At 52.9% G+C, this 14,239-nt stretch overlaps 1 protein-coding gene across 3 annotated transcripts in view; it reads left to right on the top strand.

Annotated features, from left to right (window-relative positions):
- The window catches only part of SIRPA (signal regulatory protein alpha), a 43,071-nt gene extending 29,051 nt beyond the window's left edge, over positions 1 to 14,020 (top strand). For 2 of the 3 annotated variants that reach the window (XM_035006023.1, XM_035006024.1), the window contains exons 7-9: positions 708 to 732; positions 7,236 to 7,275; positions 9,530 to 11,859. In XM_035006023.1, the coding sequence (XP_034861914.1) occupies positions 708 to 732; positions 7,236 to 7,275; positions 9,530 to 9,784 (320 nt within the window). In that variant the 3' untranslated portion in view covers positions 9,785 to 11,859. Of the gene's footprint in view, positions 1 to 707; positions 733 to 7,235; positions 7,276 to 9,529; positions 11,860 to 12,189 lie in introns of those variants that run through there. The other variant, XM_035006025.1, reaches the window with a different exon arrangement.
- The last annotated feature ends 219 nt before the right edge of the window (positions 14,021 to 14,239 follow it).

Raw genomic sequence — 14,239 nt, 5'->3', positions numbered from 1 at the left:
GTGCAGGTTGCTTTTTAATTACAATTTTACAGTGGGATGGGAGTCAAATAGTGGCCAAACCCCAGCAGCTTCTCTGTGGTATGCCCCATATCACAGGCTTAAAATCTCTGAACCAGATGGACCCTTTCTTCCCACCTAAGATCCTTTTTTAGAAAGTGGTGACATGAAAATAAATAGATGTCCAGCCCAACTCTGTGAGCTGGAGAGCTGAAATCCAAGCTCAGAGAGGGGAAGTGACCCAGCCAGGGTCTCACAGCGAGTGAGTTGGGGGCAGACGTGGGATTTGCACCTGCTCTCCCAACTCTAGCCCTGCTAGAATCTGTTCCTCAGCTGTGAAGGGCCCTGACTGGGACCCAGGCTCCCATGGGGTCTCAGATAAGGTATCTGGTGAGTGGAAGTGAGGCCAGACAGAGGCAGGGCAGATAGCCTCTCCTGGGCTGAAGGCTGCTGTGGGATCTGACCTTGGCAACCCCCCGAGGTGGGAAAGGGGGAAGGCCCAGCCCGCTGGTCCTCCTGATGGAAGATACTAGACCACCCCACTGGAGTGGGCATGGGGGATTCCTGTGGTTCAGAAGAGGTGATTTCAACAATTCCTCACAACCTCCCTGTAGGCAAACCTTTGGCCCACCCCCCACCCCGCAAAAAGTTATGTAAGAACAGTGTGTTTCTAGGTTAAATAACTGATTTGGGTTTCTTTTCTCTTTCAGCCAAGGGCTCCACTTCTTCTACGAGGTAAGTGCGCCGCTGAGCGAGGATCCTCAGTAGTGGGTGGTTGGTTGGTTGACAGCCCCCCAAAACTGTGTAGCACCATCCACACACCCAGTGACCCTCACTCCTGTGCCGGGCAGCCTTTCTATTTCTCTCCTTTGTGTCCGTGTTTGATAATTGTGTGAAATGAGGGGATTTGAGGGGATTTCTTTGGCACAGAGGCTCTGATTTCCTGCCTGCGGTCCGCAGACAGCGAGACCCTCCCCCAGTCCTGTTTGGATGGTGGCGGAAACCTGCCACCCCCACACGCAGCCCCCAGATCCAAGCTGCGTACTTTGCTCTTTCCTTCCTTCGTTCAGTGTGTGTTGAGTACCTTGGCATGGGCGGCCCCGGGAATGCCGGGACAAGTAGGGTAGAAACAGTCTGCCAACCGGCCGCCGAGGGCCTGCTCAGAGCCTAAGGCCATGACGTTATAGAACAGACAGTACATTAGATTGTTGCTTTTCAGCGGCTTCTGCGGAGTCCCGACTGCGTCAGCTCTGTCCCGGGTGCTGGGGATACAGCAGTGAGCAAGCATCCAGGCCTTCCTGGCGCTCAGGCCCCAGGGAGAGAAGCAGACAGTGAACACAGAGGCAAAACGATGTGTACTGTCATGTCAGGTGGTGACAAATGAGGCCCAGCAGGGGATGGAAACTGATGTCGGGGGCTAGCTTAGGCAGGGAAAGTGGCCTCCACTGAAGAGGGGACGTGAACAGGGACCTGAGCCAAGGAGCTGTGAAGGGGGATGTGTCTGCTGGGTGAGAGAGCAGGAGTGGTCAAGGTGGGAGGATGAGAGGAGGCCTGTGTGCTGGGGCAGAAGGAACGGAAAGGGCAGGAGAGGAGGCCAGGGAGATGCAGGCCCACAGTCTCAGCCCAAGGCCATGCAACCAGGTTTGTTACTAATTCAGACTTTCCAGCTTTTAAATGAAAGCCCCCGATATTCGCCCCCAGCGGAGAGATCCAGAACCCCATAATCTACCACTTGAATGTACCTGCCTGGAAACAACAAATAAATTGCACGGGCATGCCCCGCATGGGCCATAAATAAAAGCCATAAATAGCTTCATGTCGGTGCAGGTCAGGTTTTGTTAACAAATGGGTTGCGCAGATCTTTCTTTCTTCTTTCTTCTTTTTTTAAGAACTTTGTGGATTTCAGAATTGCAGAGCAGAAACTGAGGTTCTGGAGTGGAGGCCAGAGGTCTAGGGTTTGACTCCCAGTGGAACGAGGAGCCATAGGAGGGAGATGATCTGACTTGTGTTTTGAAAGTACCACTCTGAGTGGCGTGTGGGGAACAAGCTGTAGGAGGTGAGGATGGAGGCAGAGAGGCCCAGGAGGAGGCCGCTGCAGTGGTCAAAGCCCATGCTGGTAGCCTGGACCATGGGGAAGGGATGGCTGAGAAAGGGGCAGATTCTGGATATGTTTTGGAGGTAGAGTCCAGCGGACTTGCTGATGGATTATAGAGTCAAGGACAGTCCCAAGGTTGGGGGCAATGGGAGTGCTGTGTGTGTGTGTGCGCCAAGTACACTCTTTTCAAGGGCAAGACTTCACTTCTTTTTTTTTTTAAGATTTTGTTTATTTATTTGAGGGAGAGAGAGAGCATGAGTGGTGGGGGTGGGGGGCAGAGGGAGAGGGAGAAGCAGGCTCCCCACTGAGCAGGGAGCCCGACAGGGGGCTTGATCCCAGGACCCTGAGATCATGACCTGAGCCGAAGGCAGGAACTTAACTGACAGCCCCCCCCCCCAGGTGCCCCCAGACTTGACTTCTGTCCTTTGCCTGAAAACCTTCAGTGGCTCCCCGCGGCCCTCAACAGTCCGACAGTGCCACTGGGGCCCTCAAGCCCCTCGTCGTCCAGCCCCCATTGACTTGGACAGTTTCACTTCCGGCCACTCCTCAGCCCTCACACTCTGTGACTCAGCCACGCTGCATTCCCTCCACGGCCTCCCACATGCTCTGTCCTCACTCTCCTCCCAGTCCTCTCCCTGAGATGCGCTCCTGCACCACCCAGGGTTTCCACCGCGCCAGGGGGCAGCAGTCACCATGGGCTCTGCGAACAGCGCCCCCTGGAGTTGTGCAACATAGGAGCTCGAGTGGGCACCCCTCCTTCCACCTGCTTACCGCCTTCCCTTCCCCCAGGGACAGGGGCTTGTCCTGGGACCTCTCCTGGTGCCCCTGAATTGACACCACAGTGTATTCAAGCTGTCTCTGCACCTGCCCCACACTATAATCCACCCCCCACCCCCGGTTGAGGGCAGGGATCCTTTCCCTCAGGTTCTCCTGAACCTGGCACCATGCCTGGAATGGAATAGGTGCTCAGTTCAGGGTTGCGGAATGAACCAAATGCATGAGGAATGAATGAATGCCATCCCAAACCACCGCCCCAATCCGTAATCTCTTCCCCTTCCGAATCCCTATAACTCTCCTCGGTGCCTTCACGGCCTCAGATACGGGAGGATCGCTCTTTTTTATTTTGTTTTTATTTTGTCATTATTTTTTGCTTGTCTTAACTCCCGAATTAGACAATAAGTTCCCAAAAGAAAAGGACAGTGTCAATAATAGTAATGACAGGGGCGCCTGGGTGGCTCAGTCAGTTAAGCGTCTGCCTTCGGCTCAGGTCATGATCCTGGGGTCCTGGGATCGAGCCCCGCATCGGGCTCCCTGCTCAGCTAGGAGTCTCCTTCTCCCTCTCCCTCTGCCCCTCCACCCCCACTCATGCTCTTTCTCTCTCAATGTCTCTCAAATAAATAAATAAATATTTTTTAAAAAAAAATAATAATAATAGTAACGACAGCGTCAGCAGCTAACATCCATCCGGCGCTTACCGTGTCCCGGGAACCGATCTATGTCTTTTCCTCTAGTGGCCCAACAGTAATTTTAATTATAGCAAAAACCCTCTGATTTACTATCACCCCATGTTAATTGAACAGAGCTTCTCAAACTCGAGCGTGTGGCAGAATCTCCTGGACGGCTTGTTAAAACCCAGATTACTGGGCGCCTTCTCCCCCCGAGTTTCTGATGCGGGGTTTGCATTTCTAACAAGTTCCCAGGTGGTGCTGATGCTGCTGCTTCCAGCCCAGACTTTGAGAACCCCTGTTCTAGAAGGTTATTCTTGTCCCTGTGTATGCAGAGGAAACCGAGGTTCAGAGAAGTCGTGTGACATTCCCAAGGCCCCACAGCCGGCAAGGACCAGAACTCCGGCTCCAGCCCAGGTTTCCCTGCCACTACTGCTTTCATGCCTCCTGCTGCCTATTTTTTCTTCCCCAGAGAAGCCAACCATTTTCTGCCTGTGTTTTATTTTTCTAGCGTGAACCTACCAAGGGAGCCGTGAGATTGCTTGCTCCCTTTCATCTCCCTAAACCAAAGCGCTAGCTGCTGAGCGGGGATGGTGGTTCCCATGCAGTGGCCGCCTTCAGTCAGCCGGCTGGGATCACTTTCCAGAAGACGCGGGTGTGGAAAACAACTGAGCACCCTGGAGAGGGTGCCCGGGGAGGGTGGAGGGGGGCTTGCCGCCGCTTTGAGTTCAGAGAGCCCTTCAGGTTGCAGGGCTGGTGGAGGGACTGGGTATCTCTAACTCCCTGGGTTAGGGACGTACTGGTAGAACATTGTCTGTAATCCTCCCCAGCTCAGACGAGAGAAAAATAGGTCTCTGCTCCCTTAATTGGGCACTGGGGTTCATTCGGTCGGCCATTTGTCCACTTGTCAGACATTCACTGCGTTTATTCTTGGAATATTTAGGGCTTCTCTGATCCTTTCATTTATTCATCTGAACTGAGCCCAGCTGAGTGCCTGGTCTTAAGCTGGGGCGTTGCAAAGGAGAGCAAAAAAGACACCAGCCCTGGTCTTGTGGCCCTTTTGATTCAATGTTCATTCATTCATTCATTCATTCATTCATTCAACAAATACTTAGGGCATGCTGACAGCACCAGCCTGTTACCGGGTGTTGGGACTCTAGTGTGGAGCCCACAGTCCATCAGGAGGCAGGTCACCAAACAAGCTGGGTGGGAGGTTAATGCATGATGTAGTACAGTACACTTTATCTGGCTAGATAAAATAGAGCTAGGCAGGGAGCAGAGCAGGGGGTGGGGGGCAGCGGGCCGTCAGGGAAAGCTGGTGTACAGAGGTGACATTCAGAAGGCAGCGGAAGGATGGGAAGGTTCCTGCTGCGGGAATATCTGGGGCAAGAGTGGCCCAGGCAGAGGGGACAGCCAGTGCCAAGACCCCGAGGCAGGAGCAGTTGGACACGTCCATGGAACACGGAGGAGGCTGGGGCAGCTGGGCTGGAACAGGCAAGGAGAAGAGATGGGAGACTAGAGCATTCAGCGGGGGCCGCCCGCACAGGTGCGCCGTTCTGGATACGGAGATGGATCTCACTGTGTGCTGACAAGGGGTTGAGGGTTTTGAGCCAAAAATGGCATGACCTCACCATGTGGAGAATGGCACGCTGAGGGGTGGGAACAGAAGCAGGGACACCAGGGAGGAGGCTCTTCAGGAATCCAGGGAGCTGGGATGGTGGAGGAGACTTGAGTAGCTGAGTTTGATATGGATTTTGGAAGCAGGGTCAACAAGAGTTGTGAGGGGTTAACATGGGTTGTTAAGGAGGACAGAGGAGAATCAGGGATGATTCCCATTTCTTTAGCCTGAGCACATGGAAGGGTAATAACAGTGCCATTCTGAGATAAGAGAGACAGACACAACAAAACGGATAATAGCGTCTCATCTGCATTATTGCTCTGAAAGGGAGGAACCCAGTGTTCTGAGAATGGAATGGAAAGTTCAGCGAAGGTTTCCCAAAGAAAGGACTATTTGAAATAGAATCTGAGGAAAGAGAAGCAGTGAAGCAAATGAAGAGGCAAGGAGGGCTGCCCGTGCAAAGGCCCTGGGGCACTCTGAATGTCTTCATTCTAAGTCACTTTTATGCACCTGTACCCATGGGCTGAGGAAGCAAGGCAGGCAGGCAGCAGACGGACACATATGCCAGACAGGAAAATAGGCAAGGAGGCTTGAAGGTAACCTGGAGGGGCAGCCCAGCCAGCCCAGCTCTGTCGGAGAAGCTTTCCCAAGGAGGTGACACCATGGTTAAGTCTTGAAGAATGCACAAAAGTTAACCAAGAGGAAAAGTGATTGAGGGCGGCTTTCCAGGCCATTGTTGATACAAAGTATATCTCATTGAGTAGCCGTTGTGAAATATTTGGTGGGTGGATATGTGGGTAAAGAAGGCCAGGCAGTGAAAGGGCCTGGGGCAGTACACAGGGGCCAGACCACACGGGGCTTACGATGGGTTGATGGGTGATGGGTTTTACTTGAACCAGAGGCAGTGGGGAGCCTTGGAAGCGTTGGAAGCAGTAGGGGTGTGGATAGATCTTCGTGATCTTCCTTAGCAGCCGGTGTCCCTGCCCCCAGAGGTCTGTTTCTGTGGCCACGTGGGCCTAGTCATGCCCCAGAACTGCTTTCTGAGCCAAGATCTCATGCCAAATCCATTAATAACCCTGCTGCCAAGCCCCATTGCTCATTTCTGACATTATCCAGGCTCACATCCCCAGAGTTGCCGGCCTGAGAATTTACACAACTCCTGCAAAACCGTGGCTCTGGTGTGCTCACCACCTTGACCATGACCCAGCAGTGAGCCAAGCCACGGCCTCCAATTACAGAATCAAGTGCATGAACGGCTTCTTTGATTAACCAGGACACTGTGACTTCTCTTTTCTTTTTTTTTTTTTTTTTAATGCTAAGACCTAGATGTGTAGAATGTAGAACGTGTGGAAAATATGGGAACTAAAAGGAAGAAAAAAAAAAAAACCTTCCAAAGACCACCGCTGTTAGCATTTTACTATATTTCCTTCCCGTGTTATCCATACATTTTTAGAATTGAGATCATTCCATAGAGAATGTTGCCTTTTCGCTTATCATTTTAATGTAATCATTTGTAATAAAAAAAACTCTCATAAACCTTTTAAATCTCTATCTATGAACCTATCCTAATTTCCTTAACCAGTTCCAATTGGCAGAGCTGTAACATATAAACCTTCCTTCCTATCCTGCTCTGGGACAAACGCCTCTGTGCATAACGCTTTTTCTATATTTTGAATTCCCCCCAAAATGCTCACTTATGAGTCAAAAGATGAGGACACCTTCCAAGCTCTTGATTTTGCCAAGCTGCCTACCAAAAGGCTTATACGGGTTTGCCCCTCCTGCCAGCAATGTATGAATGTGTCTGTTTCACCATACCTTCCCCAGCACCCAGTATTTTAACTTTTAAAGATCCTTGCTGAAAAATTAGGTTAGGGAAAAAAAAAAAAAAAGATAGTGCACTGCTTAAAATTCCTTCTTAGTGAGATTGACCCTTTGGTCCAAACATTTGATAAACAGTTGTGTTTCTGTTGTGACTTGCTCCACCCGTATAGGAAATGGAACGAAATGTTATTCTTACTGATTTGCATGAGCACTGGAGATAGTGAGGATATTTTTATCTGTGCGTCTCTTTCCTTTTTAGGTTGCATGAGCCTGAGAAGAACACCAGAGAAATAACCCAGGTACAGTCTTTGGTGAGATGCCCTTCCTGGGAATCTTGATCGTGTGATTTCCTTGCCTCCACCAGAGTTGCAGATCCTGCTCTAAATTAAGACTCCTTCCCCAGAGTGGGGGAGGGGGGAGGGGATAGGGAGAGTGGGGGAGCCTGGCATTCCTGATGTCCCCCTCGTCCTCTGTGCACTCTCTCCCTCTGCCCCAGCCAGGAGAGTGTCACAGTCTCCTTGACCTAGCACACCCATTGTACAACTCCAGGGGGCACTGTCCACAGTTTGCTCACTAATTGCCTCGTGCAAGGGCATACTCCCTTTCTAGCGCCTTCTCTTCAACACTGCTGATGCAATTGGGCAGGCAACGTGGTTGGCCTGATTCCGAGAAACCCAGCCCTGCTTCTCTCACTGGCTGATGCTGTCAGACCTTGGAGGCAGAGGGCTGCCTCTTGTAATGAGACAGGCCCTGCCCTGAACCCGAGAGCCGTCCTTGACATTTCCCGGGCTGTTGTCATCGTTTTAGACACAATCTGTTGTAGAGAGTCGGGGCTGGTAAAAGGCACAGCGTTTGTAGGCCTAAACACCGCGGCCTGCTCTCCTGACCCAGTCAGCCCCCAGTGGCCCTGGGCTCGAGCTCGAGGGGTAATTCGAAAACAAGGCCTTGTCCCTAGTCATTTTATCTCTGGATTTCTTTCTGGGACCTTCAGGGGTCATTGAACTGGTCATTGAAACCCGCCCAGAATTCGCAGCCAGCCAAGACTTCCTGAGCACCTACTGTGTGCCAGGCCCTGGGTGGTGAGAAAGACAGTCACAACCCAGCCCTTGTGGACCCGCAGCCTTGTGTTTAGAATCCCCAGGGCCAGGTGCAAGCCTCTGCCAGGGAGGGAAATTAATGCCGTTGCTGTAGGTTTCCCAGAGGGAAGTAAGGGAGTGTGCGGGGTTCGAGACGGAGGGGCTGTGTGGTGAGACCACCGCTAGAGTCCAGTAGACTTTGGATCCTTTCCAGCTGTGTGACTTTGACCCAAGTACTTAACATCTCTGGGTCTCAGTTTCTTCACTTGTAAAATGCGGTAAGTAGTTCCAACAGGCTGAGTTGGGCCTAGAGAAGGTGCTCCGTGTGATGGCATGGAGCCTCCAAGCCCTGCCGAGCTCTGTGGGGATCACTGTGCACCAACCAGGGGGAGTGGTTGCTGTCGTGCGCCGCCCCCCCCCACCCCGCTTCTACGGTCTAAGTGCGGGGCACAGAGGGAGCAGAGTCTGTAATTCGTGATGAGTCATTTTAAGGCGGCCATTGTTCGTGATATGATGAGCACGTGGGAGACCTTCAGGTTGGCTACATGGCAGATGATGGCTAACATTTATTGAACATACGTGTTCATTCAACATGTGCCCGGCTCTGTTCTAAGAGCTTTACCTGGGTAATCTTATCTGATCCTCACAGGGACCCTGGAAATAGACACTATTATATTCCTGCTCTACAGATGGGGAAACCAAGGCCCAGAGAGGTTAAGTGAATTGCCCAAAGTCCCTTAGCTAGAGAGAGCCCCACCAAGTCTCACTGCATCTGCTCCCTGGGGGCTTGTTCTCACGTGCTCCTCTCCTCTGTCTCCCGGACCCCAGCCTCACCCTGAGTGAGGCTGAAATTTCTATCCATCCATCCATCTATCTATCCATCCATCCATTCATTCAACACTGATTGGGCTTCTTCAATGCTGGCCTTGGTTCCTGCATTCTAACAAATACCTAATGAATATGTGTTGAAGAAACCAGTAAGTAAATGACTATCTCCACCCACTACGGGTCGGCATCTACTTGGACCCCCAAACGGAGTCAGTCCTGGGTCGTGGAGAAGCATGGGTTGAGGAAGCACAGCGTGGGAGCCCTGGAGCCGGCCGAGGGCAGGGTCTTAGGATGAAGCGGTGCTTGAGCTGGAACGTACGGGGTGAATTGGGTTTCATGACGAGGAGAAGGGGGTCGGACACCAGGCAAAGGGAAGAACGCTGAAAAGGCAGGATAGAGCTTCGGGAGGAGGGACACTGAGGCAGCGCTGTGAAGTGACCAGGCTGGCTGAGTTCAGGAAGCTTCTTCAGGCTTTGTGGGGATTGGAAGGGTAAGGTTGGAGGCAGGTAACCTGGGCCAGAGAAGAGTGGGTCGTGACTTAGGGCTGAACCAGTGGGGCCCAAGGGGAGACAAAAGCATCCAGCCTTGGTGCCAATGGGTGAATGAGTGGCTGGGGGCTCCAGAGTGAACATCTCTCCACCACATTTAGATCCAGGACAACAATGACATCACCTATGCAGACTTGAACCTGCCCAAGGGGAAGAAGTCTGCGCCTCGGGCCGCCGAGCCCAACAACCACACAGAGTATGCCAGCATTCAGACCGGCCCGCCGCCCGCATCCGAGGACAGCCTCACCTATGCGGACCTGGACATGGTCCACCTCAACCGGGCCCCCAAGCAGCCAGCCCCCAAGCCCGAGCCATCCTACTCGGAGTATGCCAGCGTCCAGGTCCAGAGGAAGTGAATGGGACCGTGGTCGTCTCTAGGGTCTGTCCTTACGAGCCTTCCTGTCCCACATGGGACAGCCGTGATGGGGACAGCCAGCCCAGTTCCCAGAGGGCCGGGATGGCGCAGGCCCAGGGACTCCAGGATGAGGCTGGCTCTCATTTCCCCAACCCACTTGGCTCTCCAGCATTTCCAGGGCAGCCACCGTCCCCCCCACATCGCCACACATGGAGGCCAATGGTGCCAGACCAGCGGGGGGACCGACCTGGGAACTGGCCAGAGCCGCTGGGGGTCCAAGAACCCTCATGCCTGTCTCCATCAACATGTGGGTCTTGGTCATGGTCTTGGAGACCCTGACTGCCCCCTTGATGCTCTGCAGCCTGATCTTCCAGGGTGAGGAGAGAGAAAACACCATCTCCTTTCACCACCACCCAACTGGGGCTTGGGGAAAATGTTCCGTTTAGATTGAACTGCCCCATCCATGGAGAAGCTGGGAAGAAACAAACAAACAAAAAAAACCTCTGGGACACACATCCCAAGACTTGGTGAGATTGCTGCCAATGGTCCTAGCCTCCCCATCCCTGGACTGATGCGGCACAAGCCCTGGGGGAGGGGAGGATCCTCCAAGGAACTCCCACACAACCACCACCACCACCACCATCAAGGACTGAGTAACAAAACCCTTCTCCTGGTGGCCCTCTGAGACTCCTTGAGGACCCATCATCCCAACCGTGACGCTCCACATGGCCCCTCCTCTCCTTTCTAGACCTGAGCTTGCTTCCTCCAGCTAGCACTAACTCAGCAACATCTCGCTGTGGACGCCTGTAAATTATTGAGAAATGTGAAATGTGCAATCTTGAAACTGAGGTGTTAGAAAATTTGATCTGTGGTGTTTTGTTTTGTTTTTTCTTAAAACGACAGCAACGTTATCTTGGCTCTTTGTCATGTGTTGAAGTCCCTGGTTGGGTCTTGTGCGGTCTAAGGTTTACCAGTTGGTGGTCCTGGAGGGATCCTCTTACAGCAGAAACGGAGTTCCTTCACGTCCCAGACCCTGAGGATGGGGAGGAAGGTTGCCGTGTGGCTGCTCCATGGAGACGCTTAGCCTTAGTCTCTCTCCCGGACGAAAGTGGCCACGCCCTCAGCCGAGCCACGTGGCTGGTACTGCTGCCTTCCGTGCCCCCAGCGTGCAAAGCCCAACCTGCCCAGGCTGTGTCTCCAGGCTACGTCCTTCACAGTGCAGTCTTGTGGAGACCTGCGGCCTCAGCCTTCTCATCCAGAAAGAGGAGAGAGGAAAGATGCCCTCCCCTTAGCGACGGCCCCCCTTCCAGCTCTCTGAGCTGACCCCTGCAAGAGGAATCTTCTATTTCTGCTCTCAAACCCTTCCGGGATCAAACTGGAATAAATCCAAGACAGCCAGGAGGTTGGGCAGATGCTGTGACCTATTACCCCTGCCCCCCCCCCACCCTTCTGATGGGGGGTGGGGGCCTCACTGGGCCCAGGGCCAGCACGTGTAGCAAGCCCTGTTTATTCAGTCTCCACGTATAACCGACCAACTCTTCGAGCTGAGGGGTTCCTCTCCCTGCCTCCTCAGTCCAGCCATTCGATGCCCCAGGGATTCCAGGCCATCAGAATGAGAAGCTGAGCCATCTTGCCCATCAGCAGGTCCTACACGTGGAACACTGAGCTCAGCTCAGACCCAGTTCTCTGGGGACAGTGATTTGGCATTTTACATGGTGGCATCCAGGAAGCAGCTGAGCCAACAGGCCATGTGGGCAGCTTTGGCCCGATGAGCCACAGTTTCTCTGTGGCATGTGGGAGCACAGTGGCCCAGCCACCTGGCTCGGGCCATTTCCAGATTCCAAAAGGTTGGCTTGTAAACCTCAGTCTCCCTCGCTCCTGCCCAGAGAAGGCACACACGTCAAGCGTGCACACGTATGCACACACACACACACAGAATTTTAGAGAATGTTTTCTTGGTGCCATTTTAATTTTATTTTATTTTGAATTTTGGAAGGGGAGTAAGGGAATGAGGCCAAGGAAGTTGTGCAGCTTTAGCTCGGCCTGGCAGCCTGGAGATTCCCATACCTTGTGTATCGAACCCCAGGAAAAGGAAGAGGTCGAAACAACACTGCGGAAGGAGCGTGGTTTCGGGAGTTTACTTTAAGACTGCTAGGAAGGAAACAGGCCCCATTTTGTATATAGTTGCAACTTAAACTTTTTGGCTTGCAAAATATTTTTGTAATAAAGATTTCTGGGTAACAACAACCACTCTGGATATTGAGTGTCTTTGTCTTTGCGAGTGTGACCCCCTGTACCCAGGAGCCTGGGAGAGGGTGGTGTGTGGCCCCGGGGTTTGGAGACCGCAGGGCTTGGGTCTCTCCCTTGGGTTTTCTAGACACGAAGACTTTGTTTCCCCTGGCGCAGAGCGAGTCGGTGGAAGATTGTGCCCCAGACACCTGCGTAAGCCGAATTCTGACAGACAATCACGTTTGAATCCTGGCTCTGCCAGTTTGCAGAGTTCACATAGCTCGCCTCCTCCCGGAGACTCAGACTCATCATGTCATCGCCGCAACGGGGACAGTCGTACCCCCAGCCAGGGTTCCTGTGCAGATCGAAGAAGGCCAGGGGGTGCCGAGCCCCATGCTTGGCGCGTGGCAGGCCTTCACGAAGTGTTGGTCCTTCCTCCCTGCTCTAGAGGTTGCACAGCTGGGACTGATCGCCCCTCCCCACCTATGGGATCTTGGACAAGCGGGTCACCCTCTGGGCACCTCACTTCCCCTTCGACTGACTGAATGAGGAATATCCTCGCCAGATGGTTCATGTCAAGTGCTTGCACATAAAAGGTGCTCAATGAATGTTCGCTTCCTTACCTCGCCTCCATTGGAATATTAATAATATTAATGACAATTGTATAATGACAGTCATATGATATTAACAGCAAGTGGTGCTTACTGTGTGTCAGCACTTGACCTTGATGAGCTCCTACAATCCTCACAACTGAGGTAGGAAATATTGCCGACGTCATGAATAGGTAAGGCACAAGGAAGAGGTAGAATCTATGCAGGGTCACACAGCTGACGAGTGCTGTCACTGAGTCTCAGGCTCCAGCTGTCCGACCTCAGTGCGCAGCTTCTAACCCCCGAGACCTCACGTATGGGCACTGACCGGGCCTTGTGGGAAGTAATGCGCCAGCGCCTCACACTCCTTACCTCATTTAATTCCCCCCATCCACCAGACGAGGTGGGAACTCTTGTCATCCCTATTTTATGGATGAGTAAACTGAGGCCCAGAGAAGCCAAGTCTGTTCCCCAGTGTCCCATGGCAGAGTGAGGCTTTGAACCCAGAGAGTCGTGCTCTTCCTCATCACATCCTATCGCCTCGTTCACTTACAGCGGCCAGATAGCAGTGGCTGTGCCCATTTGGCAGGGAAGGAAGGTGGAGGCGCGGGAGACGCGGGGCACCCGGCAGAGCTCACGCAATGAACCCGTAGTCGGGTTGGGACTCGCACTTGGATCCACAAGCCCACGTGGGATCATTCCCGAGCCCTCGGCCTGATCCCGTGTTCAGGGATCTAAGGCACCTAAGGCAAAGGAGCCTCTCGCGGGGCTCAGGGCAGTCACCTGCCTCGCAGGCTGGGCCAGAAAACTGTGACGGAGAGCTCAGCCTCCCTCGGCGCCCAACCTGGGAAATCTGTGTGCTGCTTGTGGGGATGAGGTGTTCAAGGCAAGCATCCAGGCTGAGTGGGCCGGGAAGTGACTTGCGTTTTCTGGGAAGGTGGGGGGATGACGGACGGCGTGTCCGGGTAAGGAGACTTGGGGGATGTATTTCCTGCAGCACCTGGGCCCGCCTTCTCCACGGCCCAGATCTCCAGGGCTGCGGGTTGGCAGGCAAAATGAAAGTTGATAGGAGCCAAGTGACTCTCTTCCTGCCCACCAGGAAATCAGTCTAGCAGTTGGCATTTATCGGGTACCTCCTCTGGTTCCGCGTTGTGCAAAGAGGACCCAGAGGTCATTTGCAGCGCCCCACCGGCCCCTTTTACATGATCATCAGGAAAATCTCTGCCTTCTCCGCAAGATTCTAACGCCCAACTGTGAAAAGCCCTGCATGTTCTAGCAAATTCCCACCAGCCAAAATTTGACCGAAGTTTATTTAATTTTTACATAAGTACTTTTTACGTATCAGATAGTCTCCTACACTCTGTACAAATATTAACTTATTTAAAATCAATTCACTCCATCCTCTTAACAAACGTAGAAGGTAGCTAGTATGATTATGCTCTGTTTAATAAAGACATGGAAGCACAGAGAGATTGCGTGTCTTGTTCAGGGCCACCGTCCAGGAAGTGGTGTGTCACTGTGGGTGTGGGTGGGCACTGGACGGACATGGTGGGGGGGGTTTGCTGGAGACACAGCAAGGGGCACAGACAGTGGGAGCCACGAAATGCCATGTGGTCTCAACCACCAAAACATCAGAG

This window comes from Mirounga leonina, unplaced genomic scaffold (genome assembly GCF_011800145.1).
Source record: "Mirounga leonina isolate KUSES-001 unplaced genomic scaffold, KU_Mleo_1.0 Mir_150, whole genome shotgun sequence".
NCBI classification, from domain to species: Eukaryota; Metazoa; Chordata; class Mammalia; order Carnivora; family Phocidae; genus Mirounga; species Mirounga leonina.
The sequence above is the reverse complement of the archived record's forward strand: the minus strand, read 5'-3'. Positions and strand labels throughout refer to the sequence as shown.